We start from the raw sequence: 18,708 nt of genomic DNA on the forward strand, positions 1-18,708 counted from the left end.
CCGAGTAAGCTGCCTGCTTAAAATACAGACTCGGCGTTGCTTAATTTCTGTTGCTACAAACAACCTTTTTATGTGTGTATCCCACGATGCCTCGCTCAGTGCATCAAAGGAATGAAAAAAACAAGGAATTAGGATCTCACATGCCATCATGCATGCATTATGCTCACTCCCATGCACCAAACACACTGGCACATTACATCAGTACAAACATGTTGTCGCAGACCAGTATAAAAGGCCGTGGCTACATCTACACAGATAAAACCAGTCCAGCTCTGATGATTTACAATGACGACAACCAGTACGGTCAACATATTGTTAACTATTACTGACACATTTTTACATGCAATCACCACAATACAAACACAATCTGCATTGTCTCATTGCAGATCCAAGCCAGGCCCGCTCTGTATGTCATTACTGCCATGACAGCTGTAGCTGGTTCTTGGATTTAACAGGAGCTTGTTCTGTTTTCTTTTTATGACAACACTTTTGGTCCTTTGTTACCATCTGGTGTGTTACATTGGTGTCTGTGCCAATGTAGACGTGCAGTACAAATGTCATTTGGAAGTAAACTCAATATCAATGTTGATTTTCATTATGAATAAAACAGGGAAGCTTTCCTCCTATGCTATGGCGTTTAGAGAATACTGAGCTTCCCTGATGATCTGCCATGTATTTTTTTCCCTGTGAATCCCACATTTCTCAAACTCCAACCAACTGTGCCATCTGTCCTGCTGAGAAGTTGGTCAAGAAGGTATGTAAGCAGATGACAAAATGGTAACTGTGGAAAGGTCAGAGAGACATAGGGGAGGACCATCTGGTCCAATCAGAGCTGAAAGATACCCAACTGTGATATTGGCCCTGATACATAAAAAGACCATCTTTGCTCTGTGGGTCCTCCAAACACAAAGATCTGCAAACCACAGTCGCTCTCCTTATCTGAGAATTAACACAGTGCTTAACAATGTCATGTAAGCTAGCAATATGAGCTAGATTTAATGCTCAATTGCAATATAAAGCCATTTAAATTCGAGATATATTTCCCAAAAATACTGAGGGGAGATAAATTGTTTTATACCAAGAGTGGATTAAATAACTCATCATAAACCCACAGAAAATAATCACCCGACTCAGCAGTTAACATGAGCTCCACGGAGTGTTTCAGCACATCAACTTTATGTGGTGATAATATGTCAATGTTGTGTTTGTAGCTTAATATACTGTCCCCAAGTGGCTGAAAAAAGCAGTTAATGACGGTTTAAATCAAAAATATATTTGAAAAACTTTACAGCAATGTCTCTGTCCAGAAATCACAACCCAGTTACTTTACAGTTTCATGTAGGAGTTTTTTCCTAACTACACCTGCTAACCTTATCACTGCTCAGATGGAAGGTTGAATCTACTGCTAGCTCACCTAACACCACTGAGCTTGCTAATGTTACAGCTCAGCCAAGGAGGAAGCCATTAATGTTCACTCCGTACTGCCAGGAGCACGAGCCTCTCGTCCATGAGTAGATGATTCCTTCTGTGTGGTGATATGACTGGGGGGTGTAGCTCGGCAGAAAGAAAATAGGTACAACATGAAACTGCTCACAACAAGATCTGTGAATTATCTTGTGTAACCGGGCCATTATTTCTGGAAAGAGACATTGCTGTTGAATTTTTCAAATGTATTTTTTTTGTCTCTTTGAGCACCAGAAGTCGAGTGCCATCTAGTTCCATTATACTGGAGAGAAGGCAGACATCTCTTTAGTCAATATCTCCAACACTTGGCAACTCACACCAAAACAATCTAGACTAATAAAAAGCACTACAGGTAAGAGGAAAAATATGTATCTTTGATTTTGAGGTGAACTGTCCCTTTAAAGTAACGTAACCAAACAGTTATCTACTGAGTCATTTTAATCATTTATTATTTAGTCTAATACTTAATATATATCCTGTGGTTTGGGGTGTATGTTTTAATTTCTTTTTATTTGTTTGGACAAATATTACACTCAACTGTATCTGGTGGGCCATAAATTGTCAATCCTGTGTTTCACTCTGAATTAAGTCACAGATGTGTGATAAGAAACATTCCTATGCTCTGATTGTGTACTGAACTAAAAATGTGTCAGGATGATTATCCAAAAATCGCAGTTGTGATAAAAAAGGGATATATTTAGTCTACTTTGAACTGATAACAAATATAATCTGCTGTTATCATCATGTTTTGCTCACTCTCATCTTAATAATCCCTTAATATGAGTGTTGCCATGGCGCTGGTATGTTTGACTCACTGCCAGTAACTGTGTCTTTTGGCTGAAGACCTCGGTGCACTCCACACTATGACTCACCGAGAGGAAATGTCATGACCATATTAAGAAATATAAAAATATACTGAGTAAACAACTGAGTAAATTTAGCTTTACATAGCAATGTTTTGACTTTGTTAATAGCCGGTGTGTGATGTATATCAGGTGGCTGGATCTTACACATTGCAAAATTACATTTGAAGTGCCCCAATCGCTCATGATGGGTCACAGTATGTGTGGTTAACTGTTTTATTAGGAACTGTTTTTTAAGGAGAAAGACACTCATACACAGATTCTTAGGCAAGTTTTGCTGATTGTTTTTAGTTCTATGGTCTGTGCATTTATTAGTTCAGTCTCAAACCTCTCAACAACACAGTTTCCAGCAGCAGTAAGTCACTTTTTCCAGCAAAAAATAGCTCCCATAAACCCACTGTAAACTATCTGCCTCACACCAAAGACAGGCCAAAGACAGGCCAATTTAGCAAGTAGCTGCTAAAGAATGTCAAACATCTAGCGAGCTAAACACAAATAATTTGCTCAGGAGGCTAAAGTGGAGCTAAAAGCAGAGCAAATGTCGACTTAAAATATGTCAGGTGGCCAGAAACATGACTCAAATGGAAGGATTAAGTTGCTCTTTAGTTTACTGACACATTAGTCGATTAGTGGCCTAAACTCAATTAATGCAACTTCAAGTGCTTTATTCTCCATGTAAGAGCAGAACAGATCCAAGTTTCCACTGTTTCGAGTCCATTTACTGGAAGGAATTGCTTTGAAACACACATGAAAAAACAATATCCCTATCCAAATCGTATAGTGGATTGTAATTAAGCTGCAAAGCAAAGAACTTCCTCCCTGAGGATTTCTGGACTAGAGATAAAACGCAGGGAAAAGTCTTCTGAAGCCAGTCTGCTGATATGTGGACAGCTCGTAATGTGGGGAATATGGGCAATAAGGGATTATAACAATTGTGAAAGACTGTGGGAAGATGTACATGACAAGCCTGCAAGTGTACTTAAAATTGTTAGGGGGGATATAATGCTGTGAGCAGATGGAGATGCATAAGTGTGCCAGACAGTGGGCATATATGTGTGTGTGTGTGGTGTGTGTGTGTGTGTGTGTATTCCAGGAACTGCAGGCTATGCCATGCTGAGCTGTGCTGTGCTGAGACGCAGGCTTCTGTTCGAATTAGGTCAGGGCAGGGCTGAAGGGCTGAGGGTGCCATAAGCAGGGATGGATTTTCAGGATCGGGTTGGAAATTTTTCCAAGTTGTCATTTTTTAAAAGAAAGGTTAAACTGTCGTTGCTCTGAAAGCTGGGGTGTCTGAGTGAATATGGCTTAGTCTCTTAGCTGACTTGTTTTTAGCCTATCTGTAATGTATCTTACTATGGATAACAACTTTGCCTACAGGTGACTATCTGCACACTTTTTGAACACACATAATGTCTGAGCACTGAAACAATAAAGATGCAGAGAGAGATGAGAAGACAGGTGACGAGAAAGAGGCGCAGCAGCATGCCAAAAGCCTTACTCATAACTCCCGTATGGTCTTATCAGTGGCTGAGACAGAATTACAAGGGCAGACATGGTAACGTGTTGTCCTGCATGTGCTTTGAGGTCCAGTACAGGAGCCGGGCACTGTGTGTGCCTCATCCCCTTTAATGAATCTTAGCTCGATCTCATCCTACAGCTTAGACACAATCAAACCGTATCACAAAAGAAAAGCCTAGCAAGGAAAAGTAATTCTTTTCTAGAAAGGCGGTGTGGGACATGCTTTTAGAGAAACAAAGGCATGATCAACGGACAATAAAGACGAGTACAAATTGTAACAAAAGATATCACAGGAGCGCAACGGAATAAATAAATATATATAATACAAATTATGGGGAGAGAGGAGACTTACGATAGAGACAGAAAAAGAGAGGCACAGAGGGAGACAGAGATGAAAAATAGATGAAGTGGGACAGCTCTCATGCTGCGAGACTCATCTGCTCTATAAAGGTGGCTGTTTCCTTTTGTCGGAACCACTTTGTTAATCATCATTTCGAAATCATTTGATTCTGACTCAGCACACAAACACTGAATAATGAAGAAGCAACAAAAATAGTACACAGAAAGTCGGTCTGGGCTAAAATTCCCTCAAACCCCATTTCTGGGCTCCCGCCGTCTCTACACCTCAAATAAATGTTTCAATTGCATGTTGATATTAAAAGTATGGTGACAGATGGTTACATGCTGCTTTACCTGCTCACTATCTGGAAATCAGAAAGATAGACATCACAGCAATGAAGCAAATTCAGTTTAACAAAAGGGATGCAACGTAAAAGTCTGGTACATCTTATTGATATCAAGCAATAGCTGCAATACAGTAATACTGTTATTAGGATATGGCTACGAATCATCTAAAAAATGTGCCAATACGAGTACACTTGAGGTGATACCAACAAAGTTCTTCATCTGATACCTTTTTTCTACCTTATTCAGTCCCCAACATTTGAATGAATTCATTCAGCTGTGTAAAATGCCACCATACGCCAGGTGTGGAGAACAGCCATACTTTAGTATAGCAAGAATGTTTTAATGGCATCTTTGCTGAACTGCCAACTCTGTCAAACACAATGCGCTTCACTTCACCACACCATAGACTGTGTGGGTTGTAGCTGCTACAGTTGTGGGCCAATCACAAGCTGCATTAAATCAAAGAACACTTGCGGTGATTGGCTGTGAGCAAAACTATTCAAATAGTCACCTTTTTCTAAATCTGGGTGCAAATGTAAATAAATCCTGAGGGTTTTTTTTGGTGAATACCTTAAAGGCATCGATACTAATACTGAGCCCTGTATTTGTATATGGATTTATTCAAAACGAATAAAAAACGATGCACCTCACAGTGTACATTTTACTTTGTGGATGAATTAATACTAAAGTATAAGTATGTATTTATTATTAATTTTGCCCATAACAGGCTTTTTCTGCTTTCTTTTAAATAATTTTTAATTGATTTTTACCATTACATTTGAAATTAAGAGTGACCTTAACTTTCTCAGAGATAAAATATACAAAATAGAAATAACAATAATTAAATAAATAAATAAAACAAAAACAACATCTATGCTCAAAAAAACTTCCATAGCCCAAGACTGTCACCTCACCTTTTCGGCTATATCCCCAAATCCTGCCTCTGTATCTCTTTACCACCCCACAAACCTCCCACCATGTTCCCCATCCTCCCAAAAAAGAAAGAAAGAAGGGGATTCAGCTGTTTCTGTTTAAATGTGACTAAGTTCTGGATGGACAAGGTTCATACTGTATAACCTTCAGCACATTCGTATTAAGCACATTTCCAAACAAAAAGGAAATGTTCTTGCATACAAAAACTTACAAGTTTGTCTTTTGCCTCTGGAAATGCACCCTTGTCCAGTAGCTCTCCCCTCTCTGTCCCCTCCCTTCAGACGAGCACACTCTTCATACATTAACTTAGTATTTCCCATACATTGCTTTATTTATTTCTCTTTAATGACCTGTGTCCACATGGCATTTCTCTTAAGCAGAAAGGCAGTTGCAGGGCGCTGGGGAATGCTTCATCCCTGTCCTGAAAGCACTCCCAGCGCTTTTTTTTTTTTGCCATGTGTGAGTTTTGTTTCTATAAAAACAATATCTTGAAACAAAAGTTACCTAGGTAGCCTGGGTTGACTACCCAGTTGACAACAAGCTTACAACGGCACAGTGATAAAAGCACAACACTCACCAACAACATCTAGTGTCAGCCACCCGATTTGCTAACACAAATGGGATTTTCTGTCTTTGTTGTGACAGTAGCCTAGCTAAAGGAGCAGTTGTGACATCCCCAGCACCTTTCTGAAAAGTTCAGACTTTCAACTTAAAGCGCTCGGAGCGGCCGCACAAAAAGCTGGAGCACTCTGAAAAAAGCACTGGGTGTGGCACTTTTTCTCTTGGTGGCGGCATGTGCTCATTCCTCATTCGGAACAACTGAAAAAAAGACGCTGGCATTTTGACTCTATATTGCTTTACAGTGTAGTCAGTTGTTGCCAATACTGGTATAGCAATTTTTATCTAAAAGATTATCTGCCATTAAATCAGGCTTACATTATCTGAAGGGACACGCACATCTGCATGTGTGGACCAGCCAATAGGAATGCGCTCTCTCTGAAATGACCAGAGATTGGCCAAAGTCTCCCAACACAGGCTACATTTTCTAAAGCCAAGTGGAGGTGCAGAAGTCCTGTTTTCTCTCAGACCACTTGAATTACAATGTGCTCAAAGAGGACTTTAGCCCCATGATGCCAAAATAAAACTGCCTACCCAAGCTTTAATGCGCTCTACTTTTGAGTTGAAGGCACCCTAACTTGTACTCAACTTCTGCAGTGCACACACAGGAATTAATAAAGTACATGACGTAATATGAGAACATTCAGGTACAGTGGTTCCCAACCCTATCAAATGATGGCTTTTTTTCCTTCAAATATATAAGTTACAGTCTGTGACTCATTGCATATGCTATTGTGTCTTGCACCTCAGTTTATTAATGGTACCATCTATCACCTGGCTGTAGAGTATTTCATGAATCCCGAGCACGTAAGCTTCATAGACATACAGTCTCAGACACCTCTCTGTACTACGGAAATATTCTGAGCGTTCCAACATAAAGTCAGGTCTAACGTGAGAGTAAGCCTTTGTCAGTTACATACAGAGTCTGCATTTTTTTTTTATCTCATAATATAATTCAAGTGCATTTGACATTATGGCAGAGCCAAAGCCTCATCTCTTGTCACACAATTTATAGTCTTTCACAAATGTCTCTGCAAGCACCAGTGCACGCACAAACACACACACACCCCAATGAGCGTCGAGTTATTGAACCCTTCCACTCAGAAGCAGAGAGCCCTCAGCCTGAGTGGTAAATCAACGTTAAAACCTGTGTAATGTAGCCGAGAGGCACGAATGTGAGGGCACAAGTGGAGCAAAAGGTTCCTCTCTTGACTAGCAGATTGTGTCCCAGCCCTGACAACAATCTGTGTGGATTCTGGGTACGAGATTTGAAACATTTAAAGTAACAAAAAGAAAACACCTAGTCTAATATATCTTGAGCATACTTGTCTAATGAAAATATATAGCGCTAAAACCACAGGTATTTCATGTTTGTAGTCTTTTATCCACTGAATGTGGATAAAGAGGCAATGAGAGATAGGTTCACTCAGAAGTTGTGATGCACATAAAATGCCCAGGAAAGGTTTAAATGAGAGATCCTCAGCCTGTCAAATCAAAAATAACAGCCCGTGGGCGAGAGGGCTCCTCACTGTAAAAAGAGAAGATGCGCTATGAATGGATGCTACTTGTTCATTCAGAGGGAGAGAGACGGGAACACTGGGGGCAAAGGTCATAAGAAGAAAACACAAGGGAGGAAAGACATAAAGAACAACTATGAACCATCAATTAGAAACACATACGCTCCAGGACACAAACAACAGTGCGGAAAAAACAAACACACAACTATGACCAGAACAAAGTGTTGTCTCTCTCGTCCGCACATCCACACACATTACTCTTCCCAAATCAATTCTGGCCAATAAGCTGATCATACGTGCGGCAGCGAGGGCAGGGGCTACTGGGTCGCTGTTCGACACGAGTGACAGAAGCAGGCGGGGGTTAGTCCATCAGCACTAATGATTTTAGTTGTTTACACCACGCTGCTCTGCCCTCCACTTCCTCCCATGCCCCATCTCTCCATCCCCTCCGTGATTTGCAATGTATTCTGGGCTGAAAATGCTGAGAATTTCCCCTCACTGCTCTCGGCATTTATTCAAATGTCAGAAAAGGCAACATGGCCCATTTGTGCAGTTTGTCATTAGGAGAGAAAAACCCTCAAAGCCAGAAGCTGAGTGTGGGAACATGGGGGGGAAAAAACAACAAAACACGAAGCTGATGTTTTGAATTTAAGAGCCTTCATGATTGTCTATCTACAGTATTTTATATCAATATTACAAGACATACAGATTCAAAATAATACTGATTAATAATGACTACATCCACCAAAGACCTGTGAGCTGGTAGAGAGTTGTTTGAGATGGAAACTGAAGTAGAATCAGTGCGCTGCTAAAAATAGTTTCTGCTGTCATGTAATAGAGTTACAGCAAAATACAGAAAATATCAATACCAATTTTCCAAATACGCAGACTGTGAATCTGTAAGCAGCCAGGTTTGAATGATGACATACTGAACAACATATGCTGGAGACTGCAGGATAAGTCAATATATGAAATATAGCCAAGGGAGGCTCCGGGGAAGCCAAGGGAATCCAAACTTTCCCAGCAAGAAGGTCTGGATTTATGTGTATGTGTGTATGTATGACGTGGTATAAAAAAGGTTTTAATTCATTTTGTGACCAAAAGCTAGCAGATTATTGTGACAGAGGTTTTTAATGTATCCAATAGGGTTCAGCAATATGTTAAAAACAGCCACATAGTCAGAAACACAGGCTTTGATTGGTCGACAGCTAGTGGGGATGGCTAACAATAGCAACTGTTTTCAACACAGAAAAACTGTTAATTACAGACGACACTCAGTGTTAGATTTATTATCATGGATTATTTTAAGTCTCCAAAAAGTCACTGCTGGAGTTTACGGCTGGATTACAGGGCTTTTAGGCAAAAGTAAGTATGTCTCTCACATGCAGTATTCAGACATATCTAAAGTTAACAATGTTTTGTCATGCATGACATCGTCCACCCCAGAGTTGACCGCTGTAGTGTCCAGTATGACAGATCTTTCTCAGTAGTTCTTTTCAATGCTTTGTAATGAGACAGACCCACGGACACAGCTAGAAAAGCTCTGCTTCAATGATACAGTACGCAGTTTATGTTCCGATAACATTACATTAGACATCCCATTTATTTTTCACTTGCCGAATCCAACAACTGCAAGAGGCATTCCACTTGCCCAAACACAGGGTTTACTTGCTCAGGGCAACCGTTGAACCCTGATTCCCCGCTGTCTCTCTCTGCTGCCTACTGAGCAGCATCTAAAATAAAATTACAAAAATCACCCAAAATGTTGCCCTAAAAAACCCCAAGAGGCCTTTCAATCAATGTTCTCAGCCAATCCCTGATAGACAATATATTCCTCCAATCACCCACCCTATAGTTTCCAACAATTTAAGTGTATGAGTAGATTGATGTTTGACTGTGTATACTATCTTACTGTGTATACTATCTTACACAATTACTCTGAAGAGGATCAGTGGTTGGCCCTGTGATTAGCTGTGTGTCCTCTCCCTGTATAATGAAAGCTTTAATTTCAGCTGAGAATCAAAGGGTGGCAGGGCGCATTGGGATCCCTGTTCTTCAGCAAACACAGTATGAAACCAGTAAACAGTCAGAGAGCAGGTGACAAGAAAGGGGAATCAGAACAGAGATGGATTTGTAACAGCGGGGATGTGGTTTTGGGCTGGGCTGGACAGACATAAACACAAACAGAAAGACAGAGAGAGGAAGAGAGAGAGGGGAATAGATTAACATAAGTAACAGACATGAGAAAAGAAGGAAAGCAAAAGAGGATTTGAGTTGATTGCAGTGACAGTGCTGTTGCCTGTGTGTGCATTATTAATTCCCATCTGTTTTGATTACAAAAACAGAGGCAGCAGCAGCTGGGGATTCACAGTACAAACCTGCACATGCCACTGGTATCTGCTTTACCGCCTTGTATCATTACTGTTTGTGTCACTGAAGTGAGACATTTGAAGGAAATCTGCCAATGTACCTGTCACTGTTAACATGGGCTAAAAACATATTAATTACATCTAATCATAGAAACAAGATCACTAATTCTATACTATGTTTGCAGAGGCCAATAAGTGATAAGTCACAGAAAGATTTGAATGTGCTCATGTTTTAGATGTAGCTCCTAATGTTCATCTTCTTCGTGGTCAAAATATCAGCAAGGGTGGCTGCAGCAACACGAGCACATTTATAGAGAAACGTCTGTTTCTGTGTTTTCCTGTAAAAGAGAGAGCGAGTTCATCTCTCGCACAATGCACACATATGCACCCGTTGGAGGATTATTAATAGCAAATCAAAAACTTTGTTTCCATAGTGACTGTTTGAGTCCATTATGGAAAGTGTCTGCTGTTGTTACCAAGACAACAATCCAGCAATGGCAAATGAATGTGGCGCACAGCTGAGTGATGCGGTGAGCTGGTGATCTCTCCATAAACAAGCTGAGCACCAAACTGGGGGCAGGTGGAGGACTGGAGGGATGACAATGAGAGGGCTGAAAGGATGGCAAACAGTTTCATGTATGCACCCATCAGCTGTGCTTAGACACTTATACAACTTCAATTTGACTTGATGATGCTATATTTACCTGAGTATAATATCCACATTCTGTTTATGTGCATAGTGTGCTTGCTAAATAATCTAAACATTTCATGTATCAGACTTTAATTTGGAAGTAACTAACACAGTTATGTAAGCTAGCCACATTAGGTTGCATATCTAGCACTGTCAGTCACTCCACATTTAAGTCATCCCTATTATAGAAGTTCTACACCTAAATTAAGAACTCCAATATGTTATTTCCATGGCCTAGGAAAGTTCAATCAGTATTTGTGAACATGAGCTACTCTTATGTCTCACACTTGTGATGTCATCAAGTATAATGTCTGGAGCTGCTCCAAGCATGATGAATGGGAGCTTGATTTTGTGGCTCCACAGATAGAGATGTTCTGATACCATTTTCCATCCTGATACTGACTCCATTTCCTAAACTTGCATATCAGTCAATACCAAGGACCAATCCAATACCATTGCTCCAAAAAAATTAACAGCTAAATACTACAAACCCTGTATGAATATGAAATGATTACAATCTTTGTCGTATGGCTTATTTTAATCCATTTGTAAAACAACAAATACAGAGAATGAGCTCCATAGAACTTTCTTTTACTTTTTTTTATTCTTTACTGCTGTAAGACAGTAATTGCCAGTGGCTGCACAGCGCATTTTTCTGTGAAGGCTACTGTTTTAGAGAAAACTGCCATTGTATCCAGGTCTGAAACTACTTTAAAGTTCATAGATAAATTACATGATATCGGATCGGTGCATGCACTTTTATAACAGCAAATGCTGGATACCCCATCCAGCATTATCAGAGGCATTTCAGATAATGGTAAAGGAACAACTCTACCCACAGAATGTTTCTTTTCTTTGTTGTTACACCTAAATGAACTTTATTCTATTGTAGTGTTCTCAATTGTGGAACATAAAAATGTCCCTGTATACGCACAACTTCCCCTGGCTGCTTTCAGTGTCATCTATAAACATCTCTCCCAATTCATTGTCTGTGGAGCAGGTCCACATTTTATACCCTTTAACATCACAAATTTGAGTTTTAGCATTCTAGTTTTTGGATTTGGGAGAGAGTTGTTCATGATTACTAACATTTTTGGACTGTCTTAGACCATGGGAACTGCATGTATGAAGTTTGAAAATAGACATAGTTTCCCTTTAAGTTCTTTGAACTGAGGTCCACTGATCCTCTTTCTAATGCAGTTTATCTGTGTTGGGTATGCTGTCTTAAGTGAGTTAGAGTCCCATACATCTTAAATAATTAATGCATTTTTTCATCAATGCCTGTGCCAATTATCCCATGGATAATTCAGCCTGTCTTTTGAGTATGATTTTGCCTTTAGTATGTTTACAGTAGTGATACCGACAGGACAGATTTTTGTTGTTTGTAACTGTGAAGTTACGTCAGTCCTTTTCAGTTTCTGTTTACACTATTTTTCTACCCTCTGTGCATCGGTGACTGAAGAAGCTAAGGAAGGCTTCACAAACTTAGAAAACAATCTTAGGTTTCATCTTGGATTCAGCTTGTGTTCACAAAACATAATCCTGGACTAACAAGGATGTGCGTGTATGTATAAGGTGCTTGGAGTGAGACACCTTGGATAAACATCCTGTCTTGTGACATTCAGCACCCATGATCAAGGATCATAAGCAAAGAGTAGCAGGATTAAAAGTTATACTTAACTACAGTGCAATTTGTTCTTTGAGAGCAAACTAGGGTCCAAATGGCCTCTACCAGTTTGGGAAGGCTGGGCAGAGGCTTCACTGTGGGATGGATAGCAGGACCATTTAGACAGGAGGCCCGAGTCAACCCCAGGAGGGGTTAAGAGGAAAGAAATGATCTTGTCTTGGTGATGGAATATGTTCTATTGTTGCGAGTGCCAAATTACATTTGGACAAGTGTACTGTATGGCTAACAGAATTATGCTCCTACTCACTTGCATAAATATAGAATAGACTGCCATATAAGTCGGGCCTGAGAGATCAGGCAGCAAATGAGTTATGGCTCCACAAATGACAAGCAGTAGGCATGCCATCATGCACTCCCAAAAACAAGCATGACCATTTTCAGACAAATGGGCGCGCGCGCGCACACACACACACACACACACAATGCTCTCAAAAGTTAAGAGGTTTAAGAGAGATTCCAAGGCACCAAGAAAAGCGGAGCAGTGGAGACACAGCGAATATAATTCATGGCAAAATACCCCGACAATACTCCTCAATATAATTCCCTTCTCAGAAAGCACTGCTGATGAGATTTTATGTCCCAATGGCTTCCAACAGGACTGTCATACGTTAAGGCAATGTCAACCTTTTTTTTTCATTTTCAGGTCAATTGAAAATACCAAAATAGGGATAAAAACATACTATATCAATATCAAGTTTAAAACAAAAAACTGATCAAAATAACAACCACAACATAAAAATGGATTGATTCCTTTCCAAGTCTAAAACATAAAGAAAAACAAACTTTCATACAAAAACCTTGTCAAAACGTGGGCCTGCAGTAGGACTGATCCCAGTTTATATGTGGGACTGAATGGGGTGGCTGTAGCTTGAAAGATAGAGTGGGTTGAACACTAATTGGAAAGTCAACTGCTAGATCCCCAGCTCCTCCAGTCAGCAGTTCAAGCCCTGGACTCCTTCAGTCCAGGGCAAGATACTGAACCCCAAACTGCACCCAATGGCTGTTCCATTTGTGTGTGTGTGTGTGTGTGTGTGTGTGTGTGTGTGTGTGTGTGTGCAGTGAATGGTTTCTGAGTAGCAGGTGGCATCATGTATGGTAGCCTTGGCCACCAGTATGTGAATGTGTGTGTGAATGGGTGAAAGTGTAAAACAGCTCTTTGAGTGGTTGGAAGACTAGAAAAGTGTTGTACAAGTGCAGGTACATCTACCATGTATAGCTCCTTTCACACATGCACTGCAAACCTGAAATTATCTAGACATTACCAGGAGGACCTATATGTGAGAATGCAAATGTCTGAATCAGTTGGATCGGGCATTAAGTGCACATTATCCTGCTAGTTCCCTAGCACAAAGTCTGTGTTATGTCCAAATGAGCCGATTGTGACTAGAGCAGGTCATTGACCAGAGAATTCATAGCAAGCAAGTAGGCATGTTCATGAAGCAAAACCAACAGAAAACATGCAAAGAAGAAGACGGGTAATTTATGTGTAGCAGAAAGATGACGAGATTGGCTGAAGCCAACATTGCCAGACAAATTCAAGGAATGGGAAGAGACGCTGTTGTTTATGACCAAATTAAGAACAGGCTATATGACTGCAGTGTAATCTGCATCATGTCCTGCCTCCTGCATGCTCTAGCCTATATAACATGGAGTATTTCCAGCAGGTGAGAACGCTTCTGACACATACAGTCTCCTGTCGTATGCTACATTCGAAAGAGAAACAATGTCGAGACCTGATTCTCCTGACACTGTCCAGAGTTTCTTTTCATATGAGAAAACGGCTTTTGTTATCCTAATGTATGAAGTGTTATCTTTACATAGGCACAGGTGTACATTAAGATTGCCACAGCAAAAAACCTTGTCCTAAAAACAAAAATAAAACTCATGCCTGACAGTAAAAAAAACAGCCCCTCCCCCTCCCAAAATATCTCACACTCACCAGCTATGCAGACATAAACACACAGTGAAAAATAGAGAAGCTAGAATCCAAGGTTGGAACTGATGTCAAGTAAACCTCATTACTGTCAATAATGGTCTATATTTTTTTCCATATAGTTAAGTTGGGCTGTGTTCAGCTTTGTTGGCAGCTCTAGCTTTATAAATGATTGTTGATAAGTTAGGTCTAGCTGTACTGTGCCTTTTTAAAATCATTTGACAAATTCTTGAGAGTTAAATCTTTATTCAGAACACCTATACAATCTAATGTAATCTAATACAACAGCCCAGCAATAACTTAAAGTGTATCAAGTTCAGTTTTCATCAACACTGTGTCAGAGGTGTTGACTCAACCCCATGTTAATTTATGAGGCTGTTTATTCAGTGGTGCTGTTCCACTGTGACCTGCATTTCCTTAAGAGGTGGTTCTTATGTTCTGAAAATTAAAAAATTATTTACATGCGGGGAGCAGAATATCAGCCTCTCAATGTAACGCTTTGTGGCTGGTGTGCTGACCCTGTGTCACAGAGGTGCAGTAAATCAACAGGGTCCTAATGACACAGTGTCAACAAAATGGAACATTATACGCTGCTCAAAGGTGTATTGTAGTGCTATTGTATCGCAGCATGGAGAGACTGACTTAACTGCCTGAAATATTGTATTTTAATGTGTTTTTAAATGTGAGAGAGGTTTACACCATTTTGTAGAAGTCTGTGTGTTTCAACTAAAGCACAAAAATAGCTGATAGTGTTAACATGACACAATTAGAGATGGTCAGAGCAGCCAACAATGCAGGTGCAATTTCATTCCAAAACAAGTTCAGTATAAAATTGCGATTCACGACCACCTGATGTACATTATTCAAACTCATCTGTGCCACACCACCTACCTTGGCAAAAACAGATTCATTAGGGGTCATGAAATCCCCAAACTGGTAAAGATGCAAAAACAACCTCAGAAAAAACGGCATTGCTGCTCCCACTGGCTTTGCACTGACACGGTTACCATATGTGTGCTGCTTGCACCACATCAGGTTCCCATTACAGCCTGTTTTGTCCGATTAAGCATCAAGCTGTTTGTATAGGAACATTGTCTGAAGCAGCCCAGCATAAATATCCACTGAGCAGAGACACATTTATAAAATGCAGCAAAACCTTGTCACGAGGCTAGATGCACTGTAATAAATTGTTGGCCTGTCAGTCCTTATCAAACAGGGTCTAATTAGTAACTACAAGGCAATATTTACTTGCCTTGCATGATAATTTATAAAGTTCAATCCATACAAAAGTATCATGATCAGAAACAAAACAAATGCATCTGTATTTGTCCATCTGAAAGAACGGCGAACAGATACACATTAAATGCATTATTAAAAATGCAAAACCCCACACCCTTTATTCAAATGGTGGTAATGTTCCCTAAAGTGTGAAAAAGCGATCATGCACAGCTGAAACACAAGCATTTTTGCCGCTGGCACTGACACACTTACGTTCCCAGGATCTCTTTGAAGTCATACTGATCCTTCACATCTGTGGTCTTCTTTTTCCAGGCATGGCAGTCGTCACCCAGTGGCATCTTCTTGTTGTTACGGTCAGAAACAATACTAGTGAAGAAAAAGAGGATAAGGAGGAAATGTTCATTAATATAAACAGTTTAACTGTCTCCATCCCCACCTACATTACTGCGCTGATAGTCCTGCTCACTTTTGTTTTCTGATTAATTATAAATGTGAACATAAAATAAGTTAAGATGTTTTTATGACTTGGATTACTGACAGTGGGTTTCTGTGTTTGCCACTCGTGATGACACACTAGTAAGCAACACATGATGTCGTGTTGGGAAATGCTGACATTTGACTGATGCCTCTTTCAAACAAAGAGGCAATGCAAATTACTTTACATGTACCATGTATGAAATTACAGGGTAGAGCTTTGCTTTGTGCACGTTATGATGTTGCTGTGTTATGAACATTCAAATTTTTTGGCATGACCGTTGGGAGTTTGCATTAGCCCTGTGGGTGTGTATTGCAGAGGAGCACTTCCTGCAGCTATAAGTCCCATAAGGAAGTGAAGTAACTGACTAATTGTTTCGCACAATTGCATGTCATGTTGCCAAAAAGATAACTTCTGTCTCACGGGTTCAGGCAAAAAACTGGCCTAAACCAGTGACGATGTTACAACCAGCTTGACAAACAGAATGTTGAAAAAATGTTGTTGGTCTGTCAAACAGACAATTATATGTGTCTCGGATGACTTAAGACTGTGGTAAACCTTGCTTCCTCTGTAAAGTGATTTTCACACACATTTGACACAGGCTCAGGCTGCATTTCATCCATTATACTGAAATACTACACAGGTAAATACGTGGGTCATTGTTGTTTTTTTGCAACTTAAGGGTGGTGACTGAAATTTTGTGGTTACTTGGAAGGTTCAACATGGCAGACAGTGTAGAAGATCTGGTCTAAATCAGGGCTGGGCAATATGGAGAAAGTCAAATATCACAATGTTATTGACAAAATACCTCAATATCAATATTGCAAGAATATTTTAGGGTTGACTATTGGTGCTTTCACAAAATGTTTACTAGGGCTTCCCCTGAAAGTCAGAGATTTGAATCATCAGTCAGAGACCCCTCAGTCGACTGAGATTGCTTCAAGTTGAGCAATCGGTTTTTTGTTTCTTTGTTAGTTTTCTTTTTTTTCCAGTCAGTGTACAGTGTAGGCTACTTCTGGGGACATTTCGCTTCACTTCCACTCTGCTCTTCGATACAGGCTGCTGTGGAGCACTTAGGCAGCTGCTGTGGGAGGAGAGGCTTTGTACCATAGGGCTCTGAAATAACATTATCTTCTGCCTTCTGCTTAGAAGTGATGAATTAACTTAATACGATACAGTCATCTAACTTCTGTTTGATATCTCGTTAGCGCAGTTAGCTTGTTTACTATATCACGTCTGTTACTGTTACACTGAACGTCCAGCTGAACCCCTTTCAAACACTCAAACTCTATGTGGAGAAATAAAGGAACGAATAGTGGAATATTTGTATTGAACAGCCAGATCTGGCTCACTGGCAGCTGAATTAGGTTAAGCTCTCATATTTATACAATGAGATTTTTGATAAATAATCATCAGTAATGTGGATATAATGACTAAGTGGGCAAAATCAAATACTTAAAACAGCTAGAACAGTCTGGTGATCATTTTATTATAAACCAGGAAAAGACAGCAGTCATGATATCCAAAATCAAAGAGGATATCTCATCTTTTATCACGATATCAATAAAGTATCAATACACTGCTTTGGTATGTTTGTCAGCAGGATTTGGACAAACTACTGGCCTTATTCTCACAAAATTTGGTGGAAGGGCGTAGCATGGGCCAAGAAAAAAAGCCATCAAATTGTGGAGCAGATCTGAATCACATGATAGATAAACAAATTATATTACACTGTCATTAACATTGCGAGACAAGACATACGACCCTGGGAGAGGGCTGTTCTCTCTGAGTGCCCTTCTAGTTCTGACGTTATGAAAAGTGTCCTGCAATCACATTTAGGTATTTTTATGATCATCAAGATTGAATTTTATTGTAGAGGAGGCTCAAAGTCATGGCCAATATCTACCAGGTTAATAAGTAAACTATAGTTTCACTCTAGAAACCCAACTGTTACTATAGAAGTTTGGGTACAGTGATTCACCTTTTTACACCAGAGCCAAGCAGTGTAATGTAAAAGAAACTGAGTCTTAGATGCATTGCAATTGTCTCTTAACAGATTATGCAGAAAAATCAATAATCATAAATTTAAAACCAAATTCTTCACATTATGATCACCTGTAACAATGTTGTGTCCTTATGGCTAAACCTATTGGATGGTGAAATGTAACTGAGGTAAATGTGTGCATCATGTTTACCATCAATCTTACTAGTACTGTATTAATAAAAAATAACAGAGGTAAATTCATCTGTTTATTTTAATTATGTCGGACTACAGAAATGCTATGTTTTTAGCAGCCAGTAGTCACACAGTTGGAGAAGAAAATCATTCATGTATAGGAATCAAAAATTCATCAATATTCGCTTTATAATCACCCTCCGAATCACACGTGAATCATGAGGCGCTTCGCTGTTTCCTTTGGTTTAACAATGATTTTGTCAAACTTACTGACTGAAACTTTAAGATGAGCCTCTGCCTGAAGAAGCAAAGTGTTGTGAAGAGCCAAAACTGTCAATCCATAAAATGTCAGCTTATCTGAAATATATTTGATACTCTACTGTTCTTGTGTAACGCTCAGGTTTAAGTGAGGTGACACAAATTAGCGCCACAAAACTGGGCCAAATCAAAAATCAGGCCAAAGTGTAAGGTACAAAATACCCCCCTAAGAGTAAGAAAACGATACAAACAATACGTATTCCACTTTAGTTTCACTTGCTCA

At 39.8% G+C, this 18,708-nt stretch overlaps 1 protein-coding gene across 2 annotated transcripts in view; it reads right to left on the reverse strand.

Moving 5' to 3' along the window:
- The window catches only part of camk1b (calcium/calmodulin-dependent protein kinase Ib), a 46,842-nt gene that overhangs the window by 21,810 nt on the left and 6,324 nt on the right, over positions 1 to 18,708 (reverse strand). For both annotated transcript variants that reach the window (XM_033627115.2, XM_033627114.2), the window contains one exon: positions 15,769 to 15,882. In XM_033627115.2, coding sequence (XP_033483006.1) covers positions 15,769 to 15,854 — 86 coding nt within the window. In that variant the 5' untranslated portion in view covers positions 15,855 to 15,882. The remainder of the gene's footprint in view (positions 1 to 15,768; positions 15,883 to 18,708) is intronic.

The sequence above is a fragment of the Epinephelus lanceolatus genome, chromosome 1, assembly GCF_041903045.1.
Source record: "Epinephelus lanceolatus isolate andai-2023 chromosome 1, ASM4190304v1, whole genome shotgun sequence".
In the NCBI taxonomy this organism is placed as follows: Eukaryota; Metazoa; Chordata; class Actinopteri; order Perciformes; family Serranidae; genus Epinephelus; species Epinephelus lanceolatus.